Raw genomic sequence first — 21,640 nt, 5'->3', positions numbered from 1 at the left:
ATTACCGACTGTTGGACGTTGTCGGAAGAAGCACAGAAAACATGACACATAACGTCGGTCTATTCTCGGAATCGAAAACTATATTTGCCGCGTAGATATTTTGAAAGTCCCGGCTAAAATTTAGTGTTTTCATTTCTGAGGAAGAACCGGTGAACATATATCTCGGAAAATACTATTATATAAAGACAAGTCACCCATGTTTACCGTTCTCACTTCATTTCTTCTCAGTTTATTTTCAAACAATAACTCATCTCTAATCTCTTAACAGCCGAAGATGGACATACGAAGAAAACGACTCGTCTTATTACTCATAGTGGTTGAAGGATTTGGTGGCTTCTGAGAACCCTTTCTCCTTTGTGAATAGTTGATTTTTCTTCTGATGAGTGTTTTGAGGATGTCGTTTGATTTTGGTGTTCTGTATTTTGTTTCATACTCTGGTTTTGTATATGCAAAACAGAGTGTTTGTTGTTTCCCATTATTCAATAAAACTCAAAGTTAAAGAAACAACATCTTCAATTTTTCATTCCACTGCTCTAATAATTTCATTATACTAGTTATATAATTGTAGAATCAAAACACTTTTTATTTCTGTTACGGTTTTGATTTTTTTTTTTAGCATTTTTATTATTTCTCGGAAACTACTCGAGAAACCTCCGATGACTTTACGATGACCCATTCTGTCTATTTTCCGATGTCTGTGTTGTCGGTCATATATTCCCGGAATCTCGTCTGAAACAGCCGACAACTTTACAATAACGAATTTCATCGGAATTTTTGTTATCGGAAATTATCGATAAAGTTCCGACAAATATCACCGACAATGTAACGAGAACATGATTCGTCGGTAACTTTCCGACAACATAACGACAAGCGCGATTTAGCGAGAACCAAACTCCGACATTTTTTTGTTCCACGGAAAATCACCGGAGATCATCAATTCCGACGACTCTGCGAGGATTGTGGGCGTCGGCTAAGAGGTATGTTTCTTGTAGTGTAAGGAGAAGCCTTATTAGTTGGTATGGTCTGTGCCAGTGGCTGATCTAGGAACAACTTTCATCTTGGGCAAAACTAAAAATATACTTACAAAAATAAATTTTCATCAGGGGTAATATCAAAAATTAGTACAAAATTACATTAGCTAAAAGAAATCCATGGTGGGCAAGTCCCCCACCCACTGACCACAGAGACTCGCCCCTGGTCTCTGCTATGTTAAGGTCTGTTGGGTTATGAAATGACGACAGAGCTACCATCATGTGTAGTTTCTCTCAAGAATATATTAGTGAATTGTTGGTGTAGATGTTGAGACTTAGGAATACTCATTCCAAAATCTTGAGGTAAAAACTAGCTTCAATTTCGACCATATAGTGTTCTTTTAGTTCGTCTAGAAGACTCATGAGTGCTTGTTAATGTGGGTGAAATTTCTAGTTTAAACTTCCCCTAATCTCTTAAGTTCTTCTCCTTGTATCAGTTTGACAACCAATTAGCAAAACATTCAATTATAAAGTGAGAATTGTGGTAACTGGAATAAAGTTTTTGATGTTTGAGAAGTGAGAATTATATTTGAAAATTATAAAGCATTCAAATATAAAGTGGGAATTCTATTTGAAATAACGAAAGAGATGATATTTTTTTCTTTTTATAGTTTTTGACGTTGGTAACTGGAATAACTGCAATGTTGGCAAACTAGCACATAATTTTTTTAGTCACATTTGGATTATATTTGACCACTGCAATCTTGATTATTCTACTATCACGATATAAGATCATTTAGAAGAACTTGGCTTCCTGTACCTGATCAGAAAGACATAAACCAAAATATATAAAAGAGAGAAGAGTTGTCTTTTTCGTTCCAGATTGATTGCTACATAATCAAATCATTAAAAACCAAAAAGGCTGAATGTTCGTGTTAAACATAAAAGATAAAGTAAAAAAAGCCAGGGAAAAAAGGAGACAATTGTGTACCGAGAGATTTATGATCTGGAGCATTGGGAGCCTTGAATAACAAAAGAAGAAGAAAAAACATATAATTACACAATCCAATTTAGGATTAATCGAATCTTTACAGTAAATAATTGCTATAGAAAAACTGTAATGCCTATAATTAACTGTAAAAACAATTAAATGTCAAAATTTACCAAAGAATCTGTAGTAGAAGCTGGAATGAGATTATGGCACGTTTTATCACACGGATATGGGCAATCTATTTCTTTCACGACATCACCTCTCCCGAAATACCAATCTCCGACAATCTTAGAAATTGTCTGAAACCAAAACCGGACGCGGTTTAAAACTATTGTAAACCGGAAAATAAAAAATTACGAACAAAGTTCTCGGTTTAGTATATACCTTGTTGTGGATCCTGGGTGAAGTAGGAGAGAGCCAAGTTTCCTGTAAAGCACTCTGACAATGATCAAAGCAGGAGTTTATAAACATTCCTCCTCTAGTAGAATTTCTGAAGAAATTCATTAATGCTCCCAACATGTCTGTCCTAAAGCCTACCAAAAAAAAAAGAGCTTTGGTTTAGCTCTTATTTTTACAGGTTATCTTCTCTAAACGAGCAAGTTGGAGCAAAAAAAAAAAAAAAAAAAACGAGCAAGTTGGAATTGAACCTTGAAGTGCATCGAGCTGGTGTGGATTACATGCTGTCACATTAAGCTTGCAGCGGTTCCAACGCCCAGTCGGGTCAGCAGAAGGTGGTACCAGTCCATGATGGAACTGTTTAACAAGTGTAATATAATAATATTAGCAATCAAACCAACAAAAACTAAACCGGCTTAGACAAGTGTAATACAGTTTAAACAAATAAAAAAATCGTTATGGTTCACTAGGAATAGAAAAAGAAACCTGGAATACATCGTAGGCTGAATTTAAGATGAACATTGGCGTTTTAATAAAACGCAATGCATATTGCGGGAAAAAGCACTGCAAAATTCAAATATTGTAACATTAACTTAGAGATTTGTATAGTTAACTTCATAAGAAGAGTTGATATATAGACATATAGTTAAGATTTGAGATTGTACCAAAGATGGTTCGGGATAGAACGCATGTGTGCAATCTGGATCGAGGTTTTTTTGTACACCCTGAAATTTTTGTTCCAAGTGCAAGAAAATCAGAAATTGTGGGGAACAATAGAGATATTTGAAAACTTGATAGCAAGAGTTAGATCTCCAATAAATACCTGTAGAGAGACAAGCTGAGTGTAGAGCGATCTCATTGTCCGGTTTGATGCTACATCGATTCTGTTAAAACCAATATAGACCATATATGTTGGTAAACCATCCGTACCGTATAAAGCAGAGATCAAAACATATATTTGATTGCTGTAAAAAAAAAAAAAAAAAAAACATATATTTGATCAAGAAAACTTACGCGTCTAAAAAGAATCCAGCGTCGCTCATGCACTTAACGTCCGCGGTTTTTGGCAGATAGCTCGTGAAGTTGTCACAATGCAAAAATGTAGACAAGCCACCAGCTGAACAGCCAGTAAGAAGAGCCTGCGCACCAGTTGACCGGTTTAGTACCAATAGATTAATAATGCAGAGTCTACCAAACCAAACCGGAACCATTTTGTTTTTACCTTTTCAGCTTTGGCTAAACCTTTGGGTAGAAGGTCAAGAATGATGGCATTCCATATACGTTGTCCTCTGAAATAAAGCATTGATGTCTGTCATTCATTCCATTGGTTAAAATATATCAGTAGATAAACACTCATAAACTAGGTCGTTTGGTACATGTAACCGGTTATTGAAAGCGGTTTAATAAAGTAAGATTTGCTTTAGACTGATAAACGAGTTGTTTCTTTATTCTTACCCCGTTGCCAACTTGTCTATCTCCCGCAAACGAAGCTCCATCGCAATACCTCAGCCTGACTTTGTTCCAGTTATAAAAATCTGATTTTTATAAAAATTATGTTATAAAACAATGTGTAGTCCAACCAGTGCGCATCTAAACTACTAATACAAAAATATAAGTGAATGATAATAGTGTGTGTTCAGTATGTGTTAGAGCATCTGCATTGAAGGTACAGAAGTTCACACTTTTTTCAAAGAAAAAAAAATTAAAATATTTTTTTTTTGTGAATTCAGCTCCTGCAAGTTCAGTGGGATGAACCACTGAGCCTGGTTCATCACTGTATCGCGGGCCCCACACTACGTGGTGGCCCGCGATTGGTCTGTTTAATTTTTTTTTTTGTTTTTAAATCAAACGGAAAAATAAAATAAAAAATTAAAGTTATGAACCCCATTGATGCAGATGCCCTTAGTGCATGTCAATGATGTTCCAATCAAGCAACAGCGAATTTTGACTCGAGACAGAAACGAACTGGACTTCACATGTCTATATGTGAAGATGACAGTTTTACCCTCTTATAAGTTTATTTAACCTGAGGAAGGTAGGGTGAGTATGTAATTTGACATAGGTCGACGAGGTTTTGATCGACTCGTGCTCGTAAGGAAGGGGACAAAGACAAAAGCTAATAAGGTGTACAAAGCCATAACTTAATTAATAGAAAAGGAAAAAGCCAAAACTATTGTTTCCATGTGTATAAGAAAAGCTGAATTTAAACCGAAACATTTGAACCGTCACGTGAAAGAGAGACCTAAACCACAAGCAAACATGTTCACGTAATAAATTATTTAATTGATTAATGTTGTCATTTATATTAATAATATACTCTTTGCTATCAAGAAATTAAATTAAAAAGAACCCCTTTCTAAAACAGATTAAGAAATGACCTGGATTTAAAGAGGCGTTATTGCTCAAGATTCCAGTGAAGACGGCGGTTTTGGTCATAAAACGTGTCGAGCCTCGATGGGTCTTTGATCTATCCTTGCATGATGCTATATCATTGCACCATCCTCCTCCCTATCACCAGTTCACCACTTTTTTTTTAATATATAATACTTGCAAAAAGAAGAAGAAATGCGTGCAAAATGAAAAATCCAATAATTTTGGGATTTTTTAACAGATATACTAGTAATTACTTGCAGACAAATGAATTGTCGATTGAATGAAATAAATGCTAATAAAACAAATAAATAAATGTGGTTCTCTTTCATTATTCTGTTTAGGAAAAAAAAAAAGAACCATGGAAAGAAGTAGAGAATATTTATAAATGCGCGTCATAAAGTGAAAGGCGTGAGACATGATCCAACTAGCTCAAGACACTATGATGCTCTAAAATTCTAAGACAGCGGCGTAATAGTATTTTCTGTTTATGAATATGTCTCTGCTCTCTTTACCTATTCTTTACAAGCATGTAGATGCAGTAATAGAAATCAATTACTAGCATATATCGACGTATTATAGTATACATATAATACAGAGCCATTTGGTTATATTATAATCTTTTGATCGGGTTTGCTGTCGAGATAGTTTGCACTATAACCCATATTTATGATGAACATTGTTATTGCTAAATCGTAATTATTAAGATTTATTTAAGAATTGGTTAATGCTTTATCGATAGCTGACAAACACTAACAAAAACTCTGTTAGCATCTGAGTTTATTCCAGATACTAGCTAGCTGGATTCAATTATTTTGCCTACTCATGGGGTTGGTTACAACAACAACACTTTAGGTGATGAACTAATTCAAGCAATGATCAATAAAAGAAAATACAATTTCAACGACCAAATGGATGGCTGATGAATTGACTCGCTTCGCATCTAAGATAGATTGATTATTTGTTTAAATACTAGTAGTATTTATTAATCACACACCATTGTAAGAATAAAAAAACTGTTCTGTGTTTGAATCTTTTTGAATTAACTAAAGTAAATAATTAAATTACCTCAAACTGCAAAAGCCAGTTGTCTGAGCCAGCACCGAAGCCTCTGTCCAAGTGATACGCTGGTAAGCTACCGTCCAAGCAAACTACAAAAGAAAGTATAAAAGCAAAACATATAAATCCAAATGTAAGAAAATAAAAACTGACGTTAGGAAAATCAAATTAATGACCAAAACGATAGTGATTAGTGAGTAGTAGCGCAGCAAGTAGAGTGGTTTATGCTTGATGATGTTGCGTGGGTTGCGTCATATTGTACAAATAAAGCGGTTAAAACGTATAGTGAACTCATCGACTAAAAAGTAAAAACCATATATCAATAGAGCAATAGCAGTAGTATTGATAATTTACCAATAAAATATATATAAATGTGTTATATAGACGACAAATGATTAAGTACGTTAAAGAAAAAGAAAAGACGACAAACGAAGAAAGGAAGACATACAAGCACCAAGAGCAGCGGCCCCTCGAACTAGTGTCATGCTAACACGCTGCCCTGGGTCGCCGCAAGCAAGCGGTGGAGATAAGGCCACGTAGAAGAGAAGAACCATCGCCGCCGTTAGATCCAGAAGCCGCGTAGTCTTCATAGTTTCACCTTTTTCGACGCTTCAATGGTGAGTGAAGGCAAAAGGGCGAAGAAAACGGTGTCGTGAAAATTATGCCTGCCTTTTTGTTATATTTATAAGATAAGGTAATAGAGATTTTACACAAATATATGGAAAGTTATTTGGAGAAGAAGAAAGGGAAAGGAGAGACCAAGTGGGCAAGAGGAAAGTGAAAGAGAGAGCTTATGATTCTGATAGGCACAAAGAAACTTTCCTCATCTTGGAGAAAGATGGATTGTTGTAACTTGTAAATCTCATATATACAAAATTATGCATTCACATTTTACCACATGGAGAGAGAACATATTTTTCATATGTATGTGTGTACAGAGAAACATCTGACAAAAAATTAAATTATTTTACCTTTTTGGGTTACTATTTACATAATAAATCTTACTAAAGATAAAGTCCACATTTATTTTATTTTTCATTTAAAAGAAAAACAATAAAGAATATTTTCTTACCACCGGATACATGGGATGATTTTTTTTTTGTTCACCAAAGTCTTCATTACTAAATTAAACGATTACAGCGAGCGATATTAGCAACATCGTACAAACCACGATGTGCGATCCAAAAGGTTAAACCTAAGACATAAAATTCGAAAGAGTACAAGGATAGAGACACAAACTTAAACAAGTTTGATAAGGTGTTATGCAAGATATCAAAGTTGCCACTTGTGATATAATCTATGAAAGATTTAAACCACACTTCAAAATCTTCAAATAACGAACCATTAGTCACATTAATTTGTGACGTCGCAGCACCATCCAAAGCCTCGACTCTCAAGCAAATGAAAGCGGATGCATCTACCGGCCCCAAGCGGACCTTCACACAAGATAACAAACGGCTAGGAAGTTGGTATGTTTCCCCGGTTTTGAATAAGAGGATATGGTCACCTCTTACAAAGAGGGATGTTGGTGGACTGATTCTCTTCCTTGAGAAGGAGGAGGTGGAGAAAGATCTCTCTCGGCCCTGATGAGAGGAAGTTTGTATAAACTTTTCCAAAGTGGTTGAGTTTAAAGGGCTAACTGAGACAAGCTTTTGTAATTCCAAGCTATGAAACGATGAAGTGCTTATGCTTGTGGTTGAAATAGCAATTAGTGGTTTGTCGGTGAGCACTTTAATCTCTGGCCAAAACCCCGTAGCACCACAAAGAAAGCTAACATGTGCTTCACAGATGCTCATCAGTTTATCAATTTCCATGAGTTTAGACAAGCCATATGAAGTTACTATCCGTAAGCAGCTTTTATCCCCGGCATTACCGTACCGGAGGTGGTGGAGCGGACAGAGGAGATAACACCACAACTTGTAGTCTTTTATCACCAAAGGAGGTTCGATGGACCAGACACACTGGCTATTATCATTGGACTCCGAGAATAACAGCAGTAACGGGTGCTGAATCTGAAAGATAACCATCAGAGACTTCACTGCTGGAGTATCATTCCAATATTGTACAAACCCATTGACAGGCTCATCCAGCAAAGAGAGAGAACAGATCTTCCCCGTAGGGAGAGTAATCATCATCCAAAAGGACAAAAAACAAGGTAGATGCCAAAGTATTTTCAGATCTGGTCGCAGCGAGATCCAAGAATTGGAACCAATTGAGAGCAGAGGAGCAGCGACAGGCAGATCTTCAAGAGCATTGAGAGACCAAGACTGAGCAACAGATCTCCACAAAGAAGAAACGCTCTCAGTCCACATCAGTATTGACAAATACGAATCCCTTGAGAGAGGTTCATCGGGGCTTGAACCCGAGACGCAATGAGGAGCGGTGACTGTAACGGCCTGTGAGTTCAACGTCGAGAGAAAGATAATCCATAGGGATAGCGACGCCGAGATCGATGGTTTCAAGTAACAGCTTCTCCGTCGTGAACCCATAGAGCCAAAACGTTGAAACTCACTCGACAACAAAGAAAGAAACGGACTAAATACGAGGACAAGATCGAAGAAGAACAGAGGGACAAAGATGTAACAGAGCTGAGTTGAAGAGTCCCGACGCCGGCGAGTTTGGGCTTCACCGGCGCCGGAGAATGCTGGAGAAAAGTTTGCCTCGATAATTGTGTCTGAGAGGAGCGGCTTGGGATGGTTTTTTATTATAGATTTTCTTAGGAGGTGTTATTGGTTTATATATTTTGATTGGTTTAGAAATTTATGTAGTATTTGTAAATCTAATTAAAATATATAAATTTTTAAATTTTTCCGGATTAGTATTTACAAATCTGGAGGTTTTCCCTCGGATTTGAGTCTTTGTATTTTTAACCAAAAAAAAAAAAATCTATTCAAATCCATTATAAAATCAAATTTATTAGTAAATCCGTATGATTGAATAACGCTTGATTTGATATAAAATTTATGAATCATTAAACCAATAACACATGATTTTAATACAGATTTGAAAATCATAAAACCAATAATACTAGATTTAATTCAGATTTTCAAATCCATTAAAATACAACAAACAATAACCCTCACTTGCTCTATTCAGCTAAAGATTCATTCGAAGTCACCATTTCCTAACTTTGTTTTTTTTACAAGTCAACATTTACATTCCTTTTCATGTAATTCAAGTGTTGGTCAACATCCAAAATCTATTATTTCGATATTTAGTACTTTTTTCTTTCTGGTTTATGTAAAACTGATATCTATATACTTGCGTTGAAAAAAATCTTACTTCCACAGGAAAGTTTAGTTATGTGTAGACAGTAGACTTAGACACCGCAGTGTGTAGATAGAGACAAACAAATTATAGATGAGAATACTTATCTTATATTTCTTTAGAAATAATTCCAAGTATGGTGATGGGTCATGGACTCACGAAGTGGGTCACCACCCGATGGATTAGACTCGAAAATCAACCTTGATAGGTAGGTGTCTTCTGGTTTTGGTTCACCGAAACTTCTATAATATCTCAGACAAAAACAATATATATACGAAAGATCATTGAAATTTGTTTACAGATGTTAAACGGGGGTATATGATATAGTTATATTTATAAACACTAACTTACATTGATTAACTAATCAAATATGTTTTTCTGTCCACCAAAATTATTAATTTATTTATTTTTATATAAAAAAGGCATGTGTATTATTTGTGAATGTCAAGTTTTGGTTTAGTCATCAAGAAAGAAAAGTTCAATAGTTATGGTTGTTTGGCATTATGATGAGTTGGGTTTGGTCCTAACGGTCCTCCTTGTTGTCCAACCGCAGATGATTGTTCTCTCCCTTTGAAGTGAAGCTACCAAAATGTATCTAATTAAATAAAAATCAAATTTTCTTTTAGTGTCTAGACATTTTCTCCATACGAATATATTTAACAGAGCCTTTCAATTATATATAAGCCAACATTGTAAAAAAAAGAAAAACTCAGACCTCTTCGATTGATTGAACAAGGATGGTTAAATGATGACTCCGCAAACAAAGTCTTAGTCTTGTACGTCAGTGCAAGCTTTCAAACAAAAAAAGCTTAAGAAGTTGATTGTTTGTAGTTTTTTAAATAGTTTTTAGTTTTTATTTTTGTAAAAACCATTTTTTTATCGATCAAGATTTTGAAAAAATAGATTCCTGAAAAATAGGAAAACCAGATTTTGTGTTAACTATCTATTTTCAAGCAAAAAACAAAACCATGTTTTTTTGGTTTTTTAACAAATGTAAGTGGGTTTTGTTTACTTTTTTTTATTTCTTTTTAAAATATTTCTATATCTATGTATTGATATAAGAAAAGATTAATAAGAAAAGATTAAATTGACAACATAGTAGTTATTACAAATCATTTAAGTTGAATAGAATATTTTGCATCTAAAATCTAATACAAAAATATATAAGATTCTTACACAAAGAAATAAAATGAACATAATTATTTACTTTTAATTTTAAAATAAACCAATCTAATTTTTTTATTGATAATATACAGACATTTAATGTTTTATTTTTTTGATTTAGTAATTTCACATTTATAAAAAATAATTTACTTTTAAATCAAATTTAAAACAATAATTTATAAAATATTATAAAATATTATTTAGTTTGTTTTGAAATCTTAATTAGTTATCTATTTTCCTATCAATATAAAATTAAATGTAATTATACATGTAGCTTATAGTTTTTATTTTTTATTATTTTTAAATAAACTTAAAATAAAATAATTCATTTTAGGGATAATAATATTTTTCGTGATAAATTTTGTTTATTAATATTTTATTTTACTCTAGAAACAAAAACCAAAATCTAAAATCACCATTCAAGTTTTTCAAAAGCTAAAATCTACTGAAAAATCAAAAACTAAAAATTGAAAACCAAAATCTGAAAACTAAAAACCAAAATCTAAAAACTATGCAAACAAGTCTCTTCGAGTGAGTGTAGTTTGTTTCCAAATCATGAACCAGGCCACATATGGATCGTGGACTTGCTTTACCATCCATATTTTGGGCCTTTTGAAATTTTCTTAACCAGAACAGATCATAGGACCTGCAAAATATAAACCGAATCGAACCGAAATCGCGTCAGATCGATTTGAATCGGATTGAAAAGAACAAACCCCCACACTCTCAGACGACCACGGTGGCTCTTGGTTTACCCGAGGAATTAGGGTTTACCATCGGCGTGGGTTTACCATCGGAGAAGAATGGGTACTTCGGTGCAGGTTTCTCCACTGTGCGGAGTGTACAACGAGAACCCACTTGCGTACTTGGTCTCCATCGATGGCTTCAACTTCCTCCTCGACTGTGGTTGGAACGACCTCTTCGACACTTCCCTCCTCGAACCTCTCTCCAGGTTCCTATCCTTATTACTCCCTCTTTGTTTTTTTTGAAATCGAAAGATTCAATCTCAGTTTCGATTCTTATGTTTTTTAAATCAGGGTTGCTTCTACAGTAGATGCGGTTTTGCTTTCTCATCCAGATACGCTTCACCTCGGTGCTCTTCCTTATGCCATGAAGCAGCTTGGACTCTCTGCTCCCGTTTACGCCACCGAGCCTGTTCACAGATTAGGTCTCCTCACAATGTACGATCAGTATCTATCCAGAAAGGTGAAATCTTTTGCTGCATTGTTTATTTTTGTATATATTCTGCATTATGTCGTTTTCTACGTTGTGCTAATACGATGGTCTTACTGTTTGCAGCAAGTCTCCGACTTTGATCTGTTTACGCTGGATGACATTGATTCCGCTTTCCAGAATGTCATCAGATTGACTTACTCTCAGAACTACCATCTTTCTGGTAATGCAGTTTCAGTAATCCGCAAATGAGTTTATTAGGAGACCTCAAAAGTTTTATCTTTGTCCTATTAGGGAAGGGAGAGGGTATTGTAATCGCTCCTCATGTTGCTGGACATATGCTGGGAGGTAGTATTTGGAAGATTACAAAGGATGGGGAGGAGGTTGTGTATGCTGTTGACTACAATCATCGGAAAGAAAGGTACGCATTTTCAGCTTTCACATGATTGTGGAGTTCAATTTTTTTTGTTCATAACTAATAGTAGAGAAGCAGGATGTTGATACTGAGCTTTACATCTTTATTCAGGCATTTAAACGGAACTGTTTTACAGTCTTTTGTTCGGCCTGCTGTTCTGATTACCGATGCGTACAATGCTCTTTATACCAATCAAACCCAAAGCCATCACAGGGACACAGAATTTCTAGGTTGGCTTTTAGCTCAATATCTGTTATATATCATCTCTTCTATTTTACTAAGGAGTGCTCATGTCCAACATTTATAATTCAGATACCATTTCGAAACATTTGGAAGTTGGGGGAAATGTTTTATTGCCAGTAGACACTGCGGGTCGAGTTCTGGAACTTCTCTTGATACTTGAACAGGTGGGAGGTTCAGTTTTAAATGTATTTTGTTTTTGGTTAATCCTTTCAGCTATTTATATGTAGATACTAAATATTTGATCAAACTTGCAGCATTGGTCACAGAGAGCTTTTAGCTTTCCCATTTACTTTCTCACATATGTGTCATCTAGCACAATTGACTATGTTAAGAGCTTCCTCGAGTGGATGAGTGACTCCATTTCAAAGTCCTTTGAGACATCACGTGATAATGCCTTTCTATTGAGGTCATTTTTTTCTGAAATGTGTCACTTATATGTGCCGTCGTTCGCATATCGTAACAGAAGAATTTAATGTAATTCAAAACACTTTCAGGCATGTCACTCTCTTGATAAACAAGACTGATCTGGATAATGCTCCACCTGGTCCAAAGGTTGGTTTATAAGTAACTCACGCATGTTTGGTCGTATTTAGAACTTGGTGGATTGGATATTTTGTGTTCTTTCTCCTCAGGTGATAGTAGAACTATATTATTTTTTTTAGTATTTTTAGTAACTGAACCTGCTTATATAGGTTGTTCTTGCGTCCATGGCTAGTCTTGAAGCTGGTTTTGCTCGAGATATATTCGTGGAGTGGGCCAATGATCCCAGAAATTTAGTCCTCTTTACCGAAACAGGCCAGGTACTTAATAGACCCATTACTTGTTGAAGAACTCAAATGGATGGGTTGTTTTAAAGAGCTGATAGTAATTTCTCCTCAGTGCTGGTCAGCTAGTTAAGTGGGTGTGGAATCATGAATCATGATAAATGAGAATCTTTTATTTGCAGTTTGGCACTTTAGCTCGTATGCTTCAGTCAGCCCCACCTCCCAAATTTGTTAAAGTCACCATGTCTAAGAGGGTTCCTTTGTCCGGGGAAGAGTTGATTGCATATGAAGAGGAGCAAAACAGATTGAAGAGAGAGGAAGCCCTGCGAGCTAGCCTCGTCAAAGAGGAGGAAACGAAAGTTTCCCACGGACCTGATGATAATTCAAGTGAACCTATGGTCATAGATACCAAGACTACTCACGATGGTAATGTTTGTCTTAAACTATGCAAAAATTCCAGCAGCCTTGATTATTATTTCTTCCTTTTCATGTAAACTTCAACTTAGATTGGAAAGTCCATAGAGTACTCCTTGTATATGAATTGGTTAGCTGCCCTTAGGAGGCAATTTAGTGGTCACTTTGGAGTGACGTAGAAGCTATATTTAAAAGTCTCATGTTACATCTGCTTAACATCTGTGTTAGTTTTCAGTCCCACAGTATGTTTCGTTTTCCTGTTGTCTTTTTGATGGGTCTTCTTGCCATTACGTAGTGGTCTGCAACTGACGTTTCACATTTCTGACCACACATGCAGTTGTTGGGTCTCACGGGCCTGCATATAAAGATATATTGATAGATGGATTTGTTCCCCCATCCAGCAGCGTTGCTCCAATGTTCCCATTCTATGATAACACAGCTGACTGGGACGAGTATGGGGAGGTCATTAATCCAGATGACTACGTGATCAAGGATGAGGACATGGACCGAGGAGCAATGCATGTACGTACCCTGTAACTCTGGTCTCTGTTTGGTTTTTATTTAGCTCTTGTTTCATCAGCGACCAACTAGACCTCTTCTCTTATTTTCTATGATGTTGTTTGCATACTTGTTCTTTAACAGGACTTTCTGTGTATTAATATATGCGAAATCTCCACGATATGCACTGAAGATTTGGGATACAAATAGGAAACCCTAACATTTTTTTCCATAAAGTTGCTTAGGCTCTTGATTTGACTTCATTACAATTCTTCAATCCAGTGCATTGGTTCTACAATTGGCTCTTTATTTTCTTTTTGACAATTGATTGCTTGCGAGCAAGGATTTCTATGCTGTACTTGGTTTTGATTGTGTAAATGTATCAAAAATGTTAATCTTTAAACCATCTTTTCAGAATTAGCTATGTAAACTCTTGTGTTGCTATTAAATATATGATATAAAATCCCATTTCAGGCAGGAGGTGATGTGGATGGAAGGCTTGATGAGGCAACTGCTAGTCTCATGCTAGATACTAGACCTTCGAAAGTCATATCCAATGAGCTCATTGTAAGTAGACTCCAATCCAAACTTCATAAGAGCCCCCTATCCATCTACAAAGCAAAAGATTGATAGAGATATTGCTGCTGTCAAATTTCCTTGATAAATGATTTGGTTTGTTCTTATGCTTTTTTTTGTACAGGTGACTGTTAGTTGTTCACTGGTCAAAATGGACTACGAAGGTCGTTCAGATGGCCGCTCAATCAAGTCAACGATTGCACATGTTTCTCCTCTGAAACTTGTACGTTAGCGACTCCTTTTTTCCCTTCTCTTATATGTATAGTAGTCAATCACTTCAGCTGATGTAATCCAATATCATGTGAAGGTTCTGGTGCACGCAACAGCAGAGGCTACGGAGCATTTGAAGCAACACTGCTTGAACAGCATCTGTCCGCACGTGTACGGTCCGAAAATAGAGGAGACCATTGATGTGACTTCTGATCTATGTGCCTATAAGGTAAACTAGGAAGATCCTCTTAACACATGGGTTTTGAGTTGTCATAAAAACTTAACCTGTATGGTTCCTCCTCCGTATGACATCAGGTCCAACTCTCTGAAAAGCTGATGAGCAATGTGATCTTCAAGAAGGTACCTTTTGTTTTCCATGATTTTCTTGTTTCGATTCTCATTTAATAATGTCTTCCAATGTTTAATTTTTGGAAATGATCTATATAAGCTGGGAGATTCAGAAGTAGCATGGGTGGATTCAGAGGTAGGGAAGACAGAGAGCGAGAAGCGGTGTCTGCAACCAATGGCAAGTGCAGCAGCTCCTCACAAACCTGTGCTAGTGGGAGATCTGAAAATGCAAGACTTTAAGCAGTTTCTGGCAAGCAAAGGAGTTCAGGTAGAGTTTGCAGGTGGAGGAGCTTTACGATGCGGTGAATATGTCACTCTAAGGAAGGTCGGTCCAACTGGTCAGAAGGTAATAACTTTATGCTAATGTATTCAAAGCCAATATATTATTACCAGTCAATGGCTTATGTGAAGTTAATATTTATAACCGGTGGTTTGGTCTTCAGGGAGGAGCATCAGGGCCACAGCAAATTCTGATAGAAGGACCGTTGTGTGAGGATTATTATAAGATCAGGGATTATCTCTATTCTCAGTTTTACCTCCTCTGATGGTATAAGAGAGAAGATGCAGCTTCTTCTTCTGTTGTTTCCAACACTTTTCAACTACTTCGGTGTAATCTTCTTTGTTTTGAATAACTTAAGTGTAATCTTTTACATAGTCGATGATGAGCCATATTATATCGGCCTTGCCCTTTGACATCTTATCAGAGATGCTGAAACTAAAAGCAAAAACCGTGCTCTGCTGACATTGGCCGAAGACCTAAGTGTGTGCTGACATGGCATGCATTATTTAAAAAAATTCTAACGCGGTAAACATGGGAGATAAAAAAAGTTAAAATTTAATTTAATTAGCTGGTTAGGTGGTGTTGGTGTGTGTGTTTCGTGTGAGGGCGATCACTCCAACAAACACTCTCTCATTTTATTTTTTCAGTGACGAAGACAAAGCACCACCACCACCAAACGTATTATTCTTCTAATTTCTAAAACCCTAAAATAATAAATCCCTTCGCCTTTATTTCAATCTCTTCTTCTTCTACTTCTTACCGATTCTCTCGTGATTTTTCTTATCCTCTCTCTACCACCAACCATGGCTTCTGCGACCGCCACGTGGACTCCTACCTCCCTCCAGCTCCGTCTCGCTTTGAGCTCCGGCGTTCGCCGTAAACCCAACGCCGTCTGCCTACGCCCCTCGCGGATTGGTAGAAAATCTGTTTGTGGAGTTGTCTGTTGCGTTTCGCAGAAGCCGGAAGTGGAGGCGTGGACTGGATCGGATTCGTCGAATCCGCCAGCCGACGGTTTGGCTGGGTGGGCCGATTCCGGTAACGGTAACGGTAACGGTAACGGTAACGGCAACAAGTCTTCTAGAGCTAAGAAGAAGAGTTTGATTGAAGGTATACGCCGATGAGAGTTGATTTGCTTATTTTTGTTTCACTGATTCGGAGTTTCCTATGTTCCAGTTTAACTCACAGTTGGTTAAATATCTGATTGCAAATTGAGAATTGCTTGTTCAACCGAGTGTGTATAGTTTAAGCTACGACTTCAAATCTGAATCGTACCACATGGTTGCACTCGAATGTTTTCTTATGGAGCTGAACATTATTACTCTTTTATCTGTTCAATAGTAAAAATTCAGAGGCTGTACATATACTCAAATGGTACATTTGCATGTTAACAATTGTGTAGTTTACCGGTACTTCTGGTGGACTAATAACAGTTTGCTAGTAGTTTTCTTTCAGGTGTGGTTGGGGCTGGAGTTGCTGGTATCGTTTTGTTTGCTGGGCTAAGCTTCGCGGTAGCGTCTTTTAACAAGCGTAATCATTCCAGTAAGTGCAATCTTTCAAAGCTTACTCGAGTGCCTCTTTCAGAATTTGGTTTTATTGATGATGTATATGGCTATTAAATTTTGAGCGCAGGACTCAAACCGGAAATGCAGCCGTTGACTTCTCAGCAGGAAAGCGTGCTTATTTCACCTAGTGATGAAGCCAAGGTAGCTGACAGTGAGGAAAACAGTCTTAAGGACGAGGTTGAGAGTATAGAAAACAGTGATATAGGCCCGCAAGGTGATGAAGCGTCTGGTGAAGATAAACTACTGGGTACTGAGGATTCGTCATTTGATGGTATCGTATCTGATGGAACAGATGCCACTGAAAATTTCACTTCCGAGACTACGCCTGAAGCAGAGCTGAAGCTCCATGTTCAGTCGGATCCTGACATGCCAGAGAGTGAGAAAATAATTTCTGAATCTGAGTCTATAGATTCACAAAAGAGTGGTATTACTGGAGCGGAAAATCCAGAAGAACCTGATAGCCTTCCAGACACTGAACCAACCAATGTGTCTGATTTAGATAATCAAGCCGACAGTCAGAAAGAATCTATAGACTTGGATTCAGCCACTGAGACTGTAGCTGTTGGCGTTTTGGTTGCCTCACAGTCAGATTCGACTTCGGATCCTCACACTGTGCCACTAAATGCCACGGGGTCAGCATTCTCGACTGTGACTGAGGATCTTCCTGAGGTAAACGGAACACCTGAGGACTTGGCTGCGGAAAGTATGTCATCAATCTCGGACGTAGATACAGCGAAAGAAGTTGAATCTTCAGAAACTCCTGTGTCAGAATCAACATATTTGTCAAAAAATGAACTTAGCGTGGATAGTGAAGTCGAGCTTACCGACAATGGACTTCTGGAAACATCGAGTGGTGGAAGTGCATTTTCTTCTGCAGGAATTCCTGCACCTTCAGTATCTTTTCAAGTGAATCCTGGAAAGATTCTTGTCCCTGCAGCTGCAGATCAGGTCCAGTGTCAAGCATTTGCTGCTCTGCAAGTTCTGAAGGTAATATTATTTTGTTGTTGTACAGACTCTCGGTATGTTGTTTGCTTCTTTATGGCACTTGTAAAATTTTCAGCTTATGAATCATTTTTCCTTTTGCCAGGTCATTGAAACTGACACCAAACCTAGCGATCTATGTACTCGCAGAGAATATGCCAGGTGGCTGGTTTCTGCCAGCAGCGCATTATCTAGGTATATTTTATGATATCGTTAGTGAATCTGGTGGGTTTAAAATGTTCATCTTTGGTATTGAAAAGCTAATTTCATACATTTTTTTTGTGTTCTTCAACTCTTGGCAGGAACACGACCTCAAAAGTGTATCCTGCTATGCATATAGAGAATGTTACGGAGCTTGCTTTCGATGACATTACTCCTGAAGACCCTGATTTTTCATCCATTCAAGGTGAAAATGAACTCTCTCTTCCCAAAACAAAGATAACATATGAAGCTAACTTCTGTATACTCTTTTCAGGGTTGGCTGAAGCAGGACTTATCACAAGCAAGCTTTCTAACCGCGATTTGCTTAACGATGTTGAAGGCACATTCTTGTTTTCCCCTGAAAGGTATTTATGTCACTGCAAAATGGGAACTCATCCAGCTTGTTAAAAAGAAATTCTTCATTTGTGTATATCGCAATCTTTAACTATTCTTGTAAAACAGAACGGCATAAAATCATTGTTATTTCTGTTTTTAGAATAGTATGATACTTTGTACTTTCAGATTACATTTGCATTGATGTATTTGCTTATTTCTACTAGTTAAGCTTGTTTCTTGTCGATGCAGCCTTCTTTCACGCCAGGATCTTATAAGCTGGAAAATGGCCTTGGAGAAACGACAGCTTCCAGAAGCTGATAAAAAGGTTGCATATCAAGCTTGGTTTTATATACTTCTCATAATATTGCATATAATCATCAATTCAATCCACCCTGCAGATGCTGTATGACCTCTCGGGTTTCATTGATATCGAAAAGATAAACCCAGATGCATGGCCTGCCATCATCGCCGATTTATCTACCGGAGAACAAGGAATCGCTGCCCTTGCATTTGGTACGCGCATATTCCACCTCTAGATATGTCTTCTAGCACAATCATGGCCTTATTGTATTATGCACACCCGTTTTGTAGGTTGTACAAGGTTGTTTCAGCCTCATAAACCCGTCACTAAAGCTCAAGCTGCCATTGCTCTCTCAAATGGTGAGGCTTCTGACATAGTCATTGAAGAACTGGCACGCATCGAAGCAGAATCAATGGCTGAAAAGGCCGTGTCTGCACATAACGCCCTGGTTGCCGAGGTCGAAAAGGATGTCAATGCCAGCTTCGAGAAAGAGCTTTCCATGGAACGAGAAAAGATTGAAGCAGTTGAGAAAATGGCAGAACAGGTGAAACTGGAGTTGGAGCAGCTGAGGGAGAAGAGAGAGGAAGAGAATCTGGTGTTGGTGAAAGAACGAGCTGCAGTTGAGTCAGAAATGGAGGTGCTCTCAAGGTTAAGACGTGAAGCTGAAGAGAAGCTGGAAGACTTGATGAGCAACAAGGCAGAGATATCTTTCGAGAAGGAAAAGGTTTCCAGTCTTCGAAAAGAAGCTGAAGAAGAGAGCCAGCGGATTTCAAAGTTGCAGTATGAATTGGAAGTAGAGCGTAAAGCACTCTCCATGGCCAGGTACTCCTTCTACAATTCCAGCTATGTTTTGTTAATAATGTCAGTGAAGCTAGCCAATGAGTTTCAATCTGTCCATAACTGTAGCGGCTGAATCCTCATATGTTATTTGTTCAGATCATGGGCCGAGGAGGAAGGAAAGAGAGCTAGAGAGCAAGCTAGAGCTTTAGAAGAGGCTAGAAAGCGATGGGAGACAAACGGACTAAGAGTTATTGTTGACAAAGACCTTCAAGAGAATGTAGAGACTGAACAAAGCGTACTGCTAAACACCGTAGAGCGATCTTCCATTGAAGGAACCGAGGAGAGAGCCCAAACCCTTATGAATAAGCTGACGGAGATGGCAGAATCCGTGGGTAAAAAGTCCCGGGAGGTGATATCCATGGTGATGGAGAAGATACGTTTATGGATTACAGTCTTGAAGGAATACGCTGAAAATCTGGGGAAGCGAGCGGGAGAAATGAGAGAGGCAGCCGTTGTTAAAGCAAAAGGAGCAGCAAAGGAGGTTGAGAAAGGGACGGTTCAGGTAGGCGATAAGGTGAAGAGAATGGCTGAGGAGTGTAGAGACGGAGTTGGGAAGATCACTCAGAGGTTCAAGACCTAAGTGAATTTCTTCAACTTGCTTTTTTGTTTTCTTGGAATAAAATAAAAAGAGAATAATGGGATGTGGCCATTATACTATATACAGTATCGGTCAGTGATGACCAGAGAGTTAAAAACTGCAACATTTTGTAATCTTTGTTATGTGCTTACTTACACTCTAGTGCATTTACTAGTTGCCTTGTTATGGTATACATAGGCAAATAAACACTCCATGATCTGCTAGTAGTCACTACAAGTCCAAATAGTGCGGCTAATGCATGCACATAACAGTTAGCCATAACTCGCATCTGAATTGCCCACATATATAAAAAGAGAAAAGTAAACAAAGTTGTACTTATTTAAGCTTAACTGTAATGGGAGAAAAGGAAAATGTAACTGTTATTGGTTGACTCTTGACTTATCTATAGTTTCCATACCAAAAGTAAACGAGCACGACCTACTTTTTTGATAATCCAGTATCCGACCGCTAAGCGCGATCGACTAACTCACCGGGCCTAAGTCCATGCCATTTCAGGATTTTTAAGCGTCCACTTAAGGGCCCATGTTTACGCGAAGCGGTCTGGAGGGCGAGAGGAGCCCATGTAAATCCCCTCGTGGCCACTCAAGTTGATTGCAGAAAACTTTATGGGTTGAACTTTTTATAGTGACTGGGCTCACCCCGAAGAGCCACCTCGCCAGAAACCGTATCCCACGTTCAGTACTGGCCGTAGCCCACCTGACGCAGGGGTTTTTTAGCTAACCCAGTTCCACCCCGCTACCCCCGAGTATCGAACTGGCGACCTCGAGTAGTCGTGTGTGAGAAACATTCAGTACTGCCGCTAGGCCACCTGATGTTCTCAAAACTGTACAGGTTGAACTTTTTATAGTGACTGGGCTCACCCCGAAGGGCCACCTCGCCAGAAACCTTATCCCACGTTCAGTACTGGCCGTAGCCCACCTGACGCAGGGGTTTTTTAGCTAACCCAGTTCCACCCCGCTACCCCCGAGTATCGAACTGGCGACCTCGATTAGTCGTGTGTGAGAAACATTCAGTACTGCCGCTAGGCCACCTGATGTTCTCAGAGCACGACCTACGTGCCATGCTTTAAATCAAAAATCAGGACAAACTAATTAGTGCGAAGGCGTGAAGCCACCACATATTAGTACTAGTGGGATTATAGACTATAGAGGAATACCCAAAGTATATAAAACAAAGAACAACTCTCCTTTTTTTTAACTAATTACAGGAAGACATAATTATTTTAATTTTTTGTGTACTTTGTTAAAGATAAAGAGTGAAATAATATTCAAATTTAACCATAGTCCGAATTTGTTTCGCAAATAAGTATATGATAATACATATAAAAATTAAGGTGAGTTTGTAACTAGTTTGTTTATCAATGGACTACAATATGCTTTTTGAGTGATTTACATATAAAGTCAGTTTCTGACTTTTTATATCAGAATAAGACATTTTCTTATACTGAGGTAGTTTTTGCAAACTAGTGATGACAAATGACTTAATTTACCTTTAAAAAGCGTAACTGAGCTCAAATTGTTTTAGTTTCTTTTATTTTTTGTCGTTTTGCAATTTGAATTTCAAATGAGAAAGTGAGTGGTGGACCCTTAAAAAGTGTAACTGGATTTAATATTCCATCAATTTTTAATTTCTTTTGTTTACGGATACTGATGTTAGAAAGAGAAATCGAGAAAGAGGAGAAG

General features: G+C 37.6%; 3 protein-coding genes across 5 annotated transcripts; 2 read left to right on the top strand and 1 right to left on the bottom strand.

Annotated features, from left to right (window-relative positions):
* Positions 1-1,597: 1,597 nt before the first annotated feature.
* LOC106301273 (pectin acetylesterase 9) lies at positions 1,598-6,661 on the bottom strand. 2 transcript variants are annotated; one of them, XM_013737635.1, is made up of 14 exons: positions 6,236-6,661; positions 5,797-5,879; positions 4,737-4,866; positions 3,814-3,893; positions 3,581-3,667; positions 3,373-3,497; positions 3,182-3,242; positions 3,024-3,083; positions 2,845-2,922; positions 2,610-2,715; positions 2,347-2,495; positions 2,136-2,261; positions 1,963-1,993; positions 1,598-1,791 (listed from the first exon to the last, which is right to left on the bottom strand). In XM_013737635.1, the coding sequence occupies exons 1-14, from the start codon at positions 6,375-6,377 to the stop codon at positions 1,751-1,753; spliced, it is 1,299 nt and encodes a 432-aa protein (XP_013593089.1). In that variant the 5' UTR covers positions 6,378-6,661; the 3' UTR covers positions 1,598-1,750. The 2 variants fall into 2 exon arrangements, with proteins under 2 accessions (XP_013593089.1, XP_013593088.1); XM_013737634.1 differs by lacking the exon at positions 1,598-1,791 and having other exon boundaries at positions 1,803-1,993; positions 6,236-6,659.
* Positions 6,662-10,906: 4,245 nt separating this feature from the next.
* Positions 10,907-15,554, top strand: LOC106306958 (cleavage and polyadenylation specificity factor subunit 2). The gene is made up of 17 exons (XM_013743765.1): positions 10,907-11,170; positions 11,256-11,424; positions 11,518-11,614; positions 11,686-11,812; positions 11,918-12,036; positions 12,119-12,213; positions 12,304-12,455; positions 12,544-12,601; positions 12,742-12,849; positions 12,996-13,239; positions 13,565-13,749; positions 14,200-14,292; positions 14,426-14,524; positions 14,609-14,740; positions 14,827-14,871; positions 14,960-15,205; positions 15,303-15,554. Exons 1-17 carry the CDS (start codon positions 11,022-11,024, stop codon positions 15,402-15,404), a joined length of 2,220 nt encoding a protein of 739 aa, XP_013599219.1. The 5' UTR covers positions 10,907-11,021; the 3' UTR covers positions 15,405-15,554.
* Positions 15,555-15,742: 188 nt separating this feature from the next.
* On the top strand, positions 15,743-20,111 carry LOC106306203. 2 transcript variants are annotated; one of them, XM_013742730.1, is made up of 10 exons: positions 15,743-16,246; positions 16,592-16,678; positions 16,769-17,688; positions 17,789-17,877; positions 17,985-18,088; positions 18,158-18,248; positions 18,469-18,544; positions 18,618-18,732; positions 18,811-19,342; positions 19,457-20,111. In XM_013742730.1, exons 1-10 carry the CDS (start codon positions 15,943-15,945, stop codon positions 19,938-19,940), a joined length of 2,802 nt encoding a protein of 933 aa, XP_013598184.1. In that variant the 5' UTR covers positions 15,743-15,942; the 3' UTR covers positions 19,941-20,111. The 2 variants fall into 2 exon arrangements, with proteins under 2 accessions (XP_013598184.1, XP_013598185.1); XM_013742731.1 differs by having other exon boundaries at positions 16,004-16,246; positions 16,581-16,678.
* Positions 20,112-21,640: the final 1,529 nt, after the last annotated feature.

Source organism: Brassica oleracea, chromosome C7 (genome assembly GCF_000695525.1).
Source record: "Brassica oleracea var. oleracea cultivar TO1000 chromosome C7, BOL, whole genome shotgun sequence".
Taxonomy (NCBI): domain Eukaryota; kingdom Viridiplantae; phylum Streptophyta; class Magnoliopsida; order Brassicales; family Brassicaceae; genus Brassica; species Brassica oleracea.
Note: the sequence above shows the minus strand (reverse complement) of the source record. Positions and strands in the feature narration are given on the sequence as shown.

Bases quoted from the DNA above. Each gene is read 5' to 3' on its own strand.
- LOC106301273 (XM_013737634.1), bottom strand. From the start codon at position 6,377: ATGAAGACTACGCGGCTTCTGGATCTAACGGCGGCGATGGTTCTTCTC. The intron at 5,880-6,235 runs GTATGTCTTCCT...TTTCTTTTGTAG, and splicing joins GGCCGCTGCTCTTGGTGCTT to TTTGCTTGGACGGTAGCTTA. The intron at 3,243-3,372 runs GTAAGTTTTCTT...TGGTTTTAACAG, and splicing joins GCTGGATTCTTTTTAGACGC to AATCGATGTAGCATCAAACC.
- LOC106306958 (XM_013743765.1), top strand. From the start codon at position 11,022: ATGGGTACTTCGGTGCAGGTTTCTCCACTGTGCGGAGTGTACAACGAG. The intron at 11,171-11,255 runs GTTCCTATCCTT...TTTTTAAATCAG, and splicing joins CTCCTCGAACCTCTCTCCAG to GGTTGCTTCTACAGTAGATG. The intron at 14,741-14,826 runs GTAAACTAGGAA...GTATGACATCAG, and splicing joins CTGATCTATGTGCCTATAAG to GTCCAACTCTCTGAAAAGCT.
- LOC106306203 (XM_013742730.1), top strand. From the start codon at position 15,943: ATGGCTTCTGCGACCGCCACGTGGACTCCTACCTCCCTCCAGCTCCGT. The intron at 18,089-18,157 runs GTGAAAATGAAC...TACTCTTTTCAG, and splicing joins TGATTTTTCATCCATTCAAG to GGTTGGCTGAAGCAGGACTT. The intron at 18,249-18,468 runs GTATTTATGTCA...TTGTCGATGCAG, and splicing joins TTCTTGTTTTCCCCTGAAAG to CCTTCTTTCACGCCAGGATC.